The sequence below is a fragment of the Falco cherrug genome, chromosome 1, assembly GCF_023634085.1.
Source record: "Falco cherrug isolate bFalChe1 chromosome 1, bFalChe1.pri, whole genome shotgun sequence".
Lineage (NCBI taxonomy): Eukaryota > Metazoa > Chordata > Aves > Falconiformes > Falconidae > Falco > Falco cherrug.
Genome location: NC_073697.1, coordinates 59,411,055 through 59,424,975, shown reverse-complemented (window position 1 = coordinate 59,424,975; position 13,921 = coordinate 59,411,055). Strand labels below are relative to the sequence as shown.

Below are 13,921 nucleotides of genomic sequence, written 5' to 3'. Positions count from 1 at the left end.
TGGTGTATCTCATGAGTTTAAGTTCAGCTTTTCACCTCCCAAACTTCTGCAAGGAGGAGCTCCATCACAGCACCCCCTTTCTGCACCCAGGTTTGAAAGGAGGGGGAGGATGGAGGCCGGCATTTTCAAATTCATTTCTGGACACCTTTGAGAGGGGGCCTGTTTTCTGGAGGGGGTTGTGAGGATCCATCCCCTCCAAGGATTGGATTGCTGAATGAGGATCATGGCTGTGTGTACCCAGTGCTGAGCATCATGCTCAGGACCCTACCTGTTTTCACCCACAGCCAAGAGGGAGGCCCCTGGGCTATGCTCCACCATGCTGGTAGACCTGAGTCTTCCCGCAGCTGCTTTGTTTAGATCAGAGCTCCTTCCAACTGCTTGTCAGTTCTCCAGGGGGTTATTTTTCCTTATTCTTGGAGTCATTGTTTACTATTTTATATTGGCAAAGACAACTTGCTGCATCTTCTTGTGAGGTACAAAGGATGAACAAATATTTGAGAGGCCTTGAAGGAAGAGGCAGGGTTTCATGAGGGTGCTGACCCTTGCTTATACAAGCAGTGAGGATGAGAATCAGTGACAGAAAAAACCAGCCCTGCCGGGGGAGAAAAGTCACCAAACTGAAGCAGGAGAAAATGGAAACACAGTGGAGGAAGCTTGTGGGGCTGGCATCCTCCCTAGAGGCATTCGGTGGCATAGAGGAAGAAGGAAATAAATCAGATTTTGAGGGCTGCTAGTGTTTTAGCCAAGCTAGAGGTTTAGCAGAAGGGCCTTTGCAGCAGCAAGATGGAAAGCCATAGTAGTACAGAGGGGCTTGAGTGTATGAGAGGGGGCTCAGCAGCATCCACGTGTGCTTCATGAGTGGGTGGGTACCAGGGGGCTGAGAAGGCCAGCTTCTCAGTGTGCATTTATTCCCCAGCATGTGGAGATGTTGCTGGGGGGTGGCTGGGAGGATGCTGGACTAGGCTAAAGCTGTGCTGTGGAGTGGCAACGGGTACTGGAGCTGGTGAGCACATGTGGCCATGGGTTGGGGTTTGCCAGTGCTGTCACCATGCCAGCCTGGTGCCCCAGCCAGAGCTGGCCTGGAGCAGAGTGGCCGATCATGCCAGTACTGGGCTGCCCTCCCTGCCTTCAGAGGGGCCCATGGCACAGACCATGCGGAGCGCCATTGCCTCTCCCAGGGAAGCTCCTGGCATGCTTTCTGCTTCTGATTTCTCCCACCCTCCCCTCACATTCCTAGACTAAAAGTGCCAGGTGTCGGCAGGGGAAGGAGAACTACGTCGGAGATGTCTCCGCAGACTTGAAGCGACGGTTGGACAGCATCACAAGCAGCCAGAGCTCAGCAAGCTCTGGCTTTGTGGAGGAGCGCTCCTTGAGTGACGTGGAAGAGGAGGATGGTAGGATATGTCTTTTCTTGGTATTAGAACAGCTGTCATTGGTGGCAGTGGCAGCTGATGAGGGACATTGGGGACTGTGTGATTGCCAAAGCTCCCTCAAAGCTTGTGCAGGGTGTTTCCTAGATAACCAAAGTTCCTAAGCTATGGTTATGTAGTTCACATCCCTAAACACTCAGCTGAGTCCCAGGTAATGTCCTATCTGAAAAGGTGGTATTTCTAGTGCACCGCCTTTTGGAGATCCCTCTGTTTAAATGTCCCAGTGTCTTCAGGGAAAATCGAAGAGCACAAACTCCAAAGGCAGTGCAGAGAGGGATGCGCCAGGGTGCTACCTGTATTTCCTCAGTGTTTACGCAGAAGTTAAATATCATGAAACCCCATCTGCTTCACTGCTTATTAGCAGAGAGGTTTATCTACCTTCCCTCTGTACAGGTGGTGTGTCAGGAACAGGAAACCTGAATTACCCAAAGCCTCTCTTGGATATACACACCATCTGCAGTAGTTTCACAGATGCATTTGCTGTGTTCTCCTTTGGCAGAGGTAGCACAAAGTGCTCAGTGCTGCCAACGTGTTTCAGAGACCACTAATTTCATCAAGCAGTGGGATCAGACAGGTCAGGAGGGAGGCTGTAGCTTAGTCGTCTGTACCTTGACTTCTACTAAAAATCATTTAATGCAAAGAAAAACATCAGTATGTTAGCAGGGAGGATGATGCGGTTTCAATGCGCTCCTAATAGGTAATGTCAGGCATGCACTTTATGCATTTCCACACCATTTTGGTCCTTTTCAGACCTCTCTAGTGTAAACACTGACCTTCTGAGCTGGCATGACGTAATAAGTATGTAGACCTAAAGCAGGTCTTGAGATGAGGGTTTTAGCCACCAGTGTTGTAGCTTGCAGTAGATTTCTTCTGAAAATCAAGAGCTAAGCAAAGTCATTGAGTTGTTTATTTCGGCAGGAACTAAATGCCTAGGTATCTTTGTTGGATACTTGAGTACATTATTCCTCCAGGTCACTAGAGGATGAGGGAAGGCTTCTTCTACCCTAAATTAGCAGGGCTTTTTGCCAAATTCAAGTCTTTCTCCCCATGACATATTCTTCCCCAACAAGGACTAGGTGGGGCCTCACTCTCATTGGTTTCCAAATTCATCTGCTGAAACCACAGCAAGCCTTTCCTGGCCTAGGAACTTGTGAGCTGAGGTTTGGTTGTTTTTCTTTCGTGACTGTTTTTCAAATCTTTCCACTGGTGAGAACTCTGGAAATAAGCAATGAGGCCTGAGGTATAACCCATCATCTTGAAGTTTATTTTGCACAGGGCTGATTTGGTGTAAAATGGGTTGTTAGTGATAATTATACAGCCAAAAAGGGACTCAGTTTGCTCCTCCAGTTCAATGTAGCATAAAATCAAGATGGACTTCTACCTAAGAAGCACTTATGGGTGAAATCAGTTTCAAAGGGCATGTTTGACCATCATCTGATTTTTTTCAGCTGGTTCTGAAGACCTTTGCAAGAACCCTTTGACCATGGAGGACCTCATCTGTTATAGTTTCCAGGTGGCGAGGGGGATGGAGTTTTTGGCTTCACGCAAAGTAAGGAACTTCTCTGGAAGAGTGGCATGTTATTTATTTGACTGTAGGAAATAGTGCTGTAGGTCTATAGAAGGAAACAGCATGTTCATCTCTGGACTAGCAGCCATCTGCAACACTTTCTTTTTGCCCTAAGACATAACAAATCATTAATACTGTAGAGTGAAACAGTCCATGCACTTATTGACACAAATGTTGGTGATCTGTATAGCGTTTGTGGGTCACCCTGGTTCATAGAAGAATGAGTAAGTAGTTGGAGGAGAGGAGCTGACTTACAAAGATGATTAAAGGAATTAAGGACAAATCCCTAGAAAGCAGAGCTAAACGAGAGTAAAGAAGTTTACTCTGAGGAGGGTGCCTATGTCTTGTGCAGTGGAATTGGAAGGGCAGTGTAAGGAGATGCAGTGTTCACCTGTGAAACTTCATGGATGACTCCTTGGAGAGTCCCTTGCCAAGGACACTCTGGCAGTCAATAGCAGCTCACCTGAACTTGGCCTTCGAGGAGTGCTTTTCTGCAGTTTGATCCTAAATATGTATAGCACATTTTTCAAAGGATGTAAATTCCAGCAAGAGCGAGGAATAGGTTGCAGTTGTAGAGAAACAAAAAGTACTTAGAAATGGGAAAAGGAAATAGAAGCGAGGAATACAACTGTGCTCTAGAGTGCAGGCGAGGTGTTCAAGAGCAGATTCCAGAGTCTTTTCTAAAAACATGCATTTGTCTGCATTTCATACATCCTGGTTGGTGTGTGTATGTATAAATATGTCTTCCCAGGTTCTGCACTTCCAGTCCGTACTAGAAGCAAATCTTCAGCCAGTTTCAGAGCCTGGCTTTTTACTTGAGTTTTGAGTCTTTGGGTTTTGGCTAAACTGTTGTTGTGAATAGGTAAAGGCATGAACTTTTCTGTCTGTAGTCAAGATTAGTTTGTGTTGGATCAAATCAGCATTTTAGCATGGTATGTTTTTCAGAGAGTGGAGTACACAGATTTGAATGAAGCTAAGTAAATCTAAAGGTAATCAGATCTGAACTTGTTTTGTGTCAGCTTCTTAGGATAATTAATTAGCTAACTTCAAAGGCCCTCTCTGCACAGTGGATAAACAGATGTATGTTTAGACTTGGGAACGCAAGTCTCCCTGAGCCAAATCAGTTGTGACCATCAAAAAAGCACTTAAAATCAGTAACTGTTGATGCTGAGGTTCCTTTTTCTTAAAAGGTTTTAAGAATTATCTGGCCTTTGGGCGTAGGAGAGCACATATGTGAAAGAGATCAGCCCTGTGGACAGAGCTGTGACGACAGGCGGCATATGAAGTTGTTTACTTCTCTTTGCAGTGCATCCACAGGGACCTGGCTGCTCGTAATATCCTCTTGTCAGACAATAACGTGGTCAAAATCTGTGATTTTGGCTTGGCTCGAGACATCTACAAAGACCCAGATTATGTCAGAAAAGGAGATGTAAGTTTCAGATTCTCTATTTGAGAGAGAATTAAGATGAAGTCATGACACGTTTTTGTTTGTTTGTTTTTTCACCTTAAATCACTTTGTGGAAACTCAGTGTTTTGCTAAACTATGATACCTTTTTGTTTATGGAAATGCTTTCAGGCCAGACTACCCCTGAAATGGATGGCACCAGAAACCATTTTTGATAGAGTATATACTATTCAGAGTGACGTATGGTCCTTTGGAGTTCTGCTATGGGAAATATTTTCATTAGGTGAGTCACCATAATTCTACCAAGCCATCTTAAATTTTAAACAACAAAGTCTGAAGAAAACAGTCACAGTGTTCTTGGATCCTCTAGCATATCTTTTTTTCACTTCTTGAAAATTTCCTGTTTATTTTCTCTATCAAAATAAAATAAATTTCCTTAAAAATGCAAATGTACGAACATGGACTTGAAACGCTTCTTCATACAATTTCAGTATGTGATGATGTGCCTCATTTACTCAATCAGTTGCTGTTTCCATCATAAATATAAATTGTTTGCACATCCAAATGTACTAAATTACCTTATTAACTCAGGCCATAGCGAATTATTTGTTTGAAAACCAATCCCAGAATTCAAGAGTCTAATGCATTACAGTTGCTGTTGCTGTCATTTTAGGCGCGTCGCCGTACCCTGGTGTGAAAATTGATGAGGAATTTTGCAGAAGACTGAAAGAAGGAACAAGAATGAGAGCACCAGACTATACAACACCAGAAATGTGAGAAATTGTTCTTCCAGCTGCACTCATTTACCCCACAATAATAGCGGATGCTGGAGCAAGCACCTGCTCGCACCTTGCTGGTATTTTACTGGGGTTTGTCCTTCCTAGGTACCAAACAATGCTGGATTGCTGGCATGGAGATCCTAAGCAGAGACCAACTTTTTCAGAGCTGGTGGAGCACCTGGGGAATTTACTGCAAGCCAATGTCCGTCAGGTACATGAGATGTATTCTCTGCTGAAACCCTCCTGTTTCGCCAGCCACCACAAAGTCTTGTAGTCAGGTACTGCCTGCTGGAGCTGTGAGGAGCCTGGGCTTCTGACACCACTCCCGTTACTGACTGGCAGTCGGGGCAACTTGCAGAGAAGGATGACTTGGTGGGCAGAAGAATGCAGAGGTCTGTTGTAAAAAAAAAAAAGCCACTTTGCCCTGCCAGCAAGGGCTTCCCCTGACACCACTGATGAGCTTACTTAGCTGTCTTGCTGGGGAGTTGTTGGCACAGGCTCAGTTCCCTGCGGTGCTGATGATTTCTCTGCATACTGCAGAGGCATTTGGCAGGTAGCTCCTGTTGATCTTACTGTGCCAAAGACAGATACCTTAACATATGTGAGGACGTGGGTTGCAATGCCTTTAATGACTTCTGGAAAATGAGGATAAAGGCAGTTCGCTGCCTGTCAGCAGCTCCATGCAGAGAAGTATAAGATTTGTGTTGTGTGCAAGCACTATAGTAAGAGAGCCCACTGCATGCAGGTGGGGTACATGGGCCTCCCCCCCAGGTTCTCCATCTTGTGGCTCCCTCTTCATGTAGCATGGAGGTGGCCAAGGCCAGGGCAATAGATGTGAGCACACTGGGGGAAGGAGGCTGGATTTGGCCATGTGCTCTCCTATTAAACGAGTTGTCCCTTTCTGAGCTATTTGGTAATGATGGGAATTACCTGCCCTTCCAAACTATGTGTACATAAGGAAACTCAGAAAGGATAGCGTTTCTTCACTTTCCTAAAGAGCAGCTTGAATCTTATGTGTCACAGAATCACAGTCTGGCTGAGTTTGGAAGTGACCTCTGGAAGTCATCTGGTCCAACCTCACTGCTCAAGAAGGGCCACCTAGAGCTGGTTGCCCACTACCATGCCCATGCGGCTTTTGAGTATCTCCAAGTATGGAGACTCCACAACCTCTCTGGGCAACCCGTGCCAGCACTTGATCACCATCACAGCAAAAAAGTGTTTCCGTGTATGTTCAGAACATACTTTGTTTATATTTGCTCATAATCTAGTACGGTTGGATTTTTAGACCCTCTTGTCATGAATGGTAGTGTACTGTGACTATAAAAGACAAAACATGATTTGCTGTCTGATAACTAATAGCTAATTATGCATGTGTCATATTGTAATCTGAAAGGGGTAGATGAAAAAAATTAAATAAGAGGTGGAATCTACTAAAGATTTTCCTTTGGGACTGTAAATACATATGCAGTACCTAAGGATGCGTAATCCATTTTTTCTCTTTATACCTTAGAGCAAAAAGCAAACAAGTAGAAGAAATTTCTAAAAATGGTGTCCTTGTTATTCACATCAAATTAGATGCCAAAGTACAATAGAAATTTTCCTTTTCTGCTATCTTAATTTCATTTTTTTTCATTTACTTCTTATACTTAATTTAGCCTTTCTTACTCATACACTGTAGTCTAATTCAGTCTCAGTTTCAGTTTAAGTTAAAACTTTCAGTTTAAAGTTTCAGTTTATTTTTTTTCCTCAGGTTCATATTCTTTGTTTCATTGGGTTTTAAACATTACTAAAACCTACATTTTTTATTTCAAAGACATCAATAAAAAGTTCCATTTATACGTTATGCTACAATATGTCATATAAAAAAAAATCTCATTTTTTTTATCTAAAACTACTTGGCAGTGGTTCTTCTTAAGTTTCCTTCTTTTGGCGTAGCTGCTCCTGCAAAGGTGGTATAAGGTTTTATAGTTTAATGAAACTATAACTCAAGGTAGCACTGTGAGACTGATGCATTCTCCACATATGTATGTGTAGCTGTTTATTTATCTCAGCAGCCTAAATAATTTTTGTATTTTTTCACTGCATTTACAGGATGGTAAAGACTACGTTGTCCTTCCTTTGTCAGTATCACTGAATATGGAAGAGGATTCGGGTCTCTCTCTCCCAACTTCACCTGCTTCCTGTAGGGAGGAAGAGGAAGTCTGTGATCCTAAATTCCATTATGACAACACAGCAGGAATTAGGTATTTTATATGGTGGACATCCTACTGGGGCCTCTGGGCAGGTTTTGTTCATGCTGGGGGCAGGGAAAATGAAAGGAAGAGACTTCAGCTGCCTGGTCCATATTTAAATTTCTCCATAGGGATAAGAAGGAATCTGTAGTTTTTATAGGAAAAAAATAGTTTCTTACCTCCCCAAACACTAGTGGGTTTTTTGGGTCTTTTTTTTTGCTACCCTTTCAAGATTTGGTACTCTCACTCAAAAAAACCCCACAAGTTTGTTATTTAGTTCTCAAGAACCAGAATGAATAAAAAGTTTAACTGATCCAGTTCAGTTGTGTTCACACTCTTGTATTGCAGCTCCCTAAAATATTAATGGAGATAGATCTGTCATTGGATCGATTAGATCTGGCATTTCCCCTCCTGAAGTGAAATGTTGGTAAATAGGTCATGAATTGATAGCCAAGGGGAATGCAATCTAAATAGTGTTGTCACTGGTTTTTGTCCACTGCTTGCTTCTGGTGGGCTGCTGGTGCATCCACAATGGACCAATAGTGGTAGATGCTGCTGGGTGTCATGGCAGAAGTGACTTCCCTGATGAGGAAGGAATTTTTTTTTTTAAGTAGTGCTTATGTTGGACCTTGTGAGGACCTCAAGCAACATGAAAAAGAAGTATTTTCTCACCCAGTGCTGCCCAAGATCAAATTCAGCCACTTAGATGCTGGGAGCCCTGTGTTGCTTGTTGCAATTGTGGAAGAAGGAGTAGGATAGAAAGAGATGGATCCAGCCATCAGTGCAGAGATGGACTCTGCTGGCAGGTTTCATGTGGTTTCCACAAAGTGGAGCTCTCTCCCTCGCTGCTTGCATTATATCCACCAAACACAAAGAAAGTTCCCAATGATTTTGGGTACTGGAGGATGACATTTTTATGTGGTCCTGGCAAAGGCTAGGTAGGCACAGTGCATTTCACACTTCAGTTGAACTATGGTCCTAGAGCTGAACTCTCAACCCCATGTTTTAGTAGCGGGGCAGTCCAAAATATGAATATTTAGAAGACAAAAAAGCATGACGTAACACTGAAAACATCACAGTTATTTTCCACTTCTAATACTTCCTATTTGGCTTTCTTGGACCCCATTCCTGTTATGAACAAAAGTAAAATCTGTCAGCCTTTTAAAGAGACTTTGAACCTCTTCTGTCTTACAGTGTGACAGGGTTGTGAAAGCACTTGGGGAAACCATGCTAGGAGAGGCAAAGTGGGGAGCTTACGGCATACTTAGGGGCTTTGTTCTTCCGTCCTGGTAGCTGAAAATTATTTTGTAGGCATGGATCTTGCTATACATGTAGTAAAGATTGATTGATCTGTTCAGTAATGTCTTTTTCAGTCTTCATAAAAGTACTAAATACAATCTCTAAATCAAAACTGGAGGAGGAAAAGCAAGCCCAGGGAAATCGCAGAGAATATTAAAGAGTATTTAGATTATGAAGTAAATTAAAATCAGCAGAACCTCCTAATATCTGCCATATTTGACTTAGGAAACAGACAGACAGTTTCTGAACCTATAAAGGTTGTCATTAAGAACAGTCAGGTGAGGTAAAGAAGATTTAAGGAGGTGTGACGATAATGCCTTTTTCAGAAAGAACTAACCCTTAAATCAGGTTAACTTGAATCCTAGGAATGGTCCCAGAATAAACAATCAGATAAATAATGGTAAATGCCTGCAGGAAAATGAAGTAACTAAAAACGTCTGGCATGGATTTGTCAAGAGCAAATCAAGTCACACCAACCTAAGTTTCATTTTTAGGGAGGATAATTGGTCTGATGGATAGCAGGGAAGGTGGATTTTGATCTTCTGGGGGGTATTTTGGGGCCTTTTTTAATGGGACAGTCTGTTAGAAAATGTGAATGCGTGTCAGGAAATACTGTCAGGGTGGCATCAGCTGAGCCCTCACCACCACCAGGCAGGACGTGGGCTCCACGTGTGGCCTCTCTCTGCCTGCACACTCTTTCTGGTCGTGTTTGCAAGTAGCTTGGCTTAACCGGGAGGATCTAATTCATTGTAGCCTATGTAGGCTGACTCTTATCTGGGCTGAGCGAAGGCAGGACTCCCATACCCAGGAGGTCGTTCAGATCCACACCACCCTGGTAACTGTAGTCCTGGCCATGCAGTTCTGTGCCTGTGTGGGCAATTACATGCAAGCACATGGGGAGCTTTCAGACTAAGAAGGCAAGTTGTGGAATGAACTGCTCATTGTTCAAGGTCAGGTTGTCCAGGCGGGTAAGTGGGCTAGATTTTCCATTAGATGTTTTTGGCCCTGGAAGGGTTGCGGGGGGAAGTGAATACTCGCAGAGTAACAGGAGCAGAAGACATGGTCAGTGCAGACAGAGATCTTGAAAGAACTGGTTTTGTTAAGTCTAGGAAGAGAAAATTGAGAGGGAACATAGCAGCAGTTTTTGGTATAAGCAAAGTTGCTCGAAAGAGCGCGATAATTAAATATTCTGTGTCCCCAGCAACAGAAGAAATTTTATTTGCAGAAAATACTTGGGTTTAATATTTGAAAACCATTCTAAAGTGTGGTTGATCACCTGAGCAGGATACACAGGGAAATTGTAAAATTCCCGCCAGTTTAAGTAAATGTGGATTGGAGACAGGCAGGACTCAACATAGCTAGACTCAAATACGAAATGGGATGAATAATGTTCTTAATTGCCTCCAGCTTTGAGCTTCAAGTGGATGCAGGTTTCTCTTCTAACTCCATGGCTTTTTCTTCAATAGCTGTTAGGAACAGAAATTTGTCCTGTTTAACTGGGGCAACATCCTTTTCATTCTGTATCCACTTAGACAGAAAGCTGAGGGTAGCTGTTTTGTTTACTGTATTGGTACCTCCATGAAAGTCAATTTTATTTCTTTGTCCAATTTTTTTTATGGATGTCATCCTGACCAGGCGGCTTCCTTTGGAGAAGAGCCTTCAACAGAGATGTAGCACTCCCTGTCCTGATCCCCATGGTTTAAGGGCAGCAGGCTGCTGAGTCTGCTGTTGTTGTCTTAAGTCCAACCAGGGGTCTCAGAAGTACAGTCCAAAGGAAGAGACACATGTCTGTGCTCCAGAATTCTCTGTGTATTATACTTCTAAGCAAAGCTTGCAGGAAGTGAAGCCCTCCAGTGTAACTGAGGAAAGGAACTGTTTTCTCAAAGCCATTTCTTAGGATTTGCTCAGAGATCACGGTTGTCAGGAGCAGAAGGTCAGAAACATGTCACTTTCTAGGCTGTTTGTCCTTTTCAATAAATAGATATTCTGAGGTTTGCATAATATGTTTTGACAAAGGGATTAACTTCTCTGCAGAGAGATAAAAGGATTCTGATATCATTGCACTGTTTGCAGCCAAGCTGTGGATAGTGGACACAAACCTTTTTTTGTTTTCTTTTCTTTTCAGTCAGTACCGGCAAGGTAGCAAAAGAAAAAGCCGCCCTGTGAGTGTGAAAACATTTGAAGATGTCCCTTTGGTAACCACAGTAAAAGTTGTTCAGGAGGTGAATTTGTTGTTTGTATGTCTTCTCCTTCTGTTTATGTCTTCCTTTCTTGGGTTTTGTTTTTATCCCTTGCCATTTAATGCATTTCTAACACCTTTGCAGGAAAACCAGACAGATAGTGGGATGGTTCTTGCATCTGAAGAGCTGAAGACATTGGAAGAGAGCGATAAACAAGTGAAAATACCTTTTAGGTAAGGCTCAGGCTGTGTGTATTGAATATGACCTTTTGCTTGCAGTATGTCAAAAGATTGATTGGTTTGTAAAAGTTTTTAGAAGAAAAAAATCTTTTCTTACTCTGTTTTTAAAAACACAAAGAAAAATTGTGCACTGTATGCCTGGTCATCGTCATTTAGTACCAGGGGAGGAGAAGTAATGCAGCTGTTGGAAGCATCAGCCAGCACTGTAGGAGGGACTTGTATTTATCAGCTGCAAAAGCATCAACCACCCCTTGAAGGAGCTGAACGGGTGCACACAATTGAGCATATTTGTGAAGGCCTGTCTGCAATGACAAAGAGCTCTTTTTTTTCCTTTTTCTTAAGCTGACTCTTGAGTCTTCAGGATGTACCTGGGTGTATTTTCAGAGCATTGTACAGGGGTTTCATTGTGCAGTTCACAGGAAGCACAGTGGCATTGGTGGAGCTGAAACCTCACGTATGCTCTCTGAGAGCTTCTCAGGATATATTTTTTCCAGGATAACTCCAGTGCAAAGAAAGGTATACTGCAGTTACAATTGCACCACAGCTGAAATCTGTGAAGCCTCTCAAATTTTTCTTTCCATTTAATCTGTGGTCACAGTCTTAACTCTTTGTATTGTCATAAGATTAAATATCCTTTTCATGCATTACTAAAGTTAGGGCATATGAACAGGTCTCTACTTACTATCAAATGCATGTTTAAAAAGGCTTGAAGGCAGTTTTGCTAAGTGCACCATTTTGCTTTGGTTGTTGCTGTGATGGAAAGCAGCTGCCGACCAGGAATCACCCACCTGCCCTCCAGAAGACCGTCTGTCTCCACAGCTCTCAGTCCTGTTTCTGCTTCTTTTTCACAGCACGCTGGTGCCCAGCAAGAGTAACGAGTCCGTCATGTCCGAAGCCTCCAACCAGACAAGCGGGTATCAGTCAGGGTACCATTCGGACGATATGGACACCACCGTCTACTCCAGCGAGGAGACTGAACTCTTGTGCGCCCGGGAGGCTTCGCCCCCATTCTGCCGCGCACACGGGCTGGCCTACGACGGGGCTGTGCCGCTTGCCTCCCCACCGCTCTAGGGCAAAGCCAGTGGCCCCGGGTCCCCCCGGGTTGTGCCTTCCTTGCCTGGGCTGGTGGTATTCAGGTTTGATGTATAGAAAGACGGCATCTGTGAGACTAAGACAAGATGTTTATTTTTCCTGAAGAGGATGTAGAAGCGTCTGGTAGCAAAACTATGCCGTGCCAGGCTGCAGGGCGCCTTCCTCGAGAGACACTGGGCGGCTGAGGGTGCAAAGCCTTGGCCGCAGCATGTGGTCTGTGCCGACCCGATGGCGGTGTGGTGGCCTTTGGGACCCCAGTGACATGCTAGGCATCTGCTTGATGCAGGCAGCAGCACGACGTTCAACTTAACTCTTTCCAGTTGTACGAAATAATGGCACAGCCTTGCTCTTTTTTCATTGTTTTTCCCCTTGTGGCTGGACTCCAGGAAGGAAACAGCACGGCACTGGCTTCTTGTTTCTCAGAGTTAGCCCCTGCTTGCACCTCTACAAACAAAAAAAGGAACCTCCAGCTCAAGGCTCTGGCACTTGCCAACAGCCTGAGACTAAATATAGGCTGGGCTAAATATAGGTGGGAGTGATGGTCTCTGTCCTTGGCAGAGAAGAGAAGCTGCTGTACCAGACCTCAGGAGCTGCATTTGCTTGCAAGACTTGTGCGGTGAGGCTGGTTAGTAGGAAGAAGGCAGAGCACCAAGCCAAGTGACAGGACATGGGTGCCAGGGGCATGCCTCACCTCTGAGGGTGGCTCTGGCCCTGTCCTCCCCAGCACCCTCGACCCATGCCAGGTGCCTACCTCCTTCTGAGCTAGCCTGAAACGGCTGCAGAAAATACACCCCTGCTCTGAATCACCACTGGGGCAGCCTCTACAACAGGTAGAAAAGGCAATGTAATCTACCTTAGGACTACGGGGAGCCCTGTGGTCCTGGTGGGACATCCTAAGGGCACCCTACCTTCTCATCTCATCCCCCTCCCTCAGATGTAGGTCTGACTCTTTCACTTTGCAAACTCAAAGTCTGTTTGCAATGGCAGAGATCTCCGTTGATGTGTTCTTGGGAATCCGTGACTGGTTTCATGGCAGCTCTGATCTTCTCTGAGTGGTGAGATTGTGCCTAGTTGTTGGACAACTTCTTACCTGTGTCCTTGTAGTCCCAGAGCTCTATTGATAGACACAGCACAGGCTACAAGATTTGAAAATGTAAAGCTATTTCTACTGAGTTCTTTTTTGTATTTTTATAATTATTATTTTTTTGTTTGTACTTACTATAATGTCAAATGCTGGGAACCATGAATATAAGGCATATACAGTATTTATAGCCTCTTTATGTAGAAATAAATGTAATATATTAAAATACAAATATATATATTATATAATGGATATTGTACTATTCACATTTTGTATCAGTGTTCTGTAGCATTACAAGGGTCACAATTTTTAATAGCTAAAACTTCACTTTATTAAAAGGGACTGGAAATTTAGAGGTGGGGGCTACAAGTGGATCTGTTTGCTTTTCTTGCATGTATTTTCTTATATCCTTTCTGTTGACAGGGAAGCTTATCATGTGCTACTTATTTGAAGTAATTGCATAAATAACTAGTTATTTATACCACTGTACAGGTCTATGAACATTTCTGTGGGTACTTATAGTAAACTTCAGTGATTTTTAGCAGTTCGCAGTAAGTGCCTTTAGAGAAATGGTCAGAGGAACAGACTGATCGTACAGACTGAATCTCCTCTGAAAGA

At 43.7% G+C, this 13,921-nt stretch overlaps 1 protein-coding gene across 2 annotated transcripts in view; it reads left to right on the top strand.

Moving 5' to 3' along the window:
- KDR (kinase insert domain receptor) overlaps positions 1-13,555 on the top strand; it is a 32,081-nt gene extending 18,526 nt beyond the window's left edge. Inside the window, exons 21-30 of one of the 2 annotated variants that reach the window (XM_055725146.1) lie at positions 1,238-1,394; positions 2,879-2,979; positions 4,304-4,426; positions 4,574-4,685; positions 5,076-5,175; positions 5,287-5,392; positions 7,273-7,424; positions 10,837-10,933; positions 11,036-11,124; positions 11,982-13,555. In XM_055725146.1, coding sequence (XP_055581121.1) covers positions 1,238-1,394; positions 2,879-2,979; positions 4,304-4,426; positions 4,574-4,685; positions 5,076-5,175; positions 5,287-5,392; positions 7,273-7,424; positions 10,837-10,933; positions 11,036-11,124; positions 11,982-12,201 — 1,257 coding nt within the window. In that variant the 3' untranslated portion in view covers positions 12,202-13,555. Of the gene's footprint in view, positions 1-1,237; positions 1,395-2,878; positions 2,980-4,303; positions 4,427-4,573; positions 4,686-5,075; positions 5,176-5,286; positions 5,393-7,272; positions 7,425-10,836; positions 10,949-11,035; positions 11,125-11,981 lie in introns of both variants that reach the window. The other variant, XM_055725145.1, reaches the window with a different exon arrangement.
- Positions 13,556-13,921: the final 366 nt, after the last annotated feature.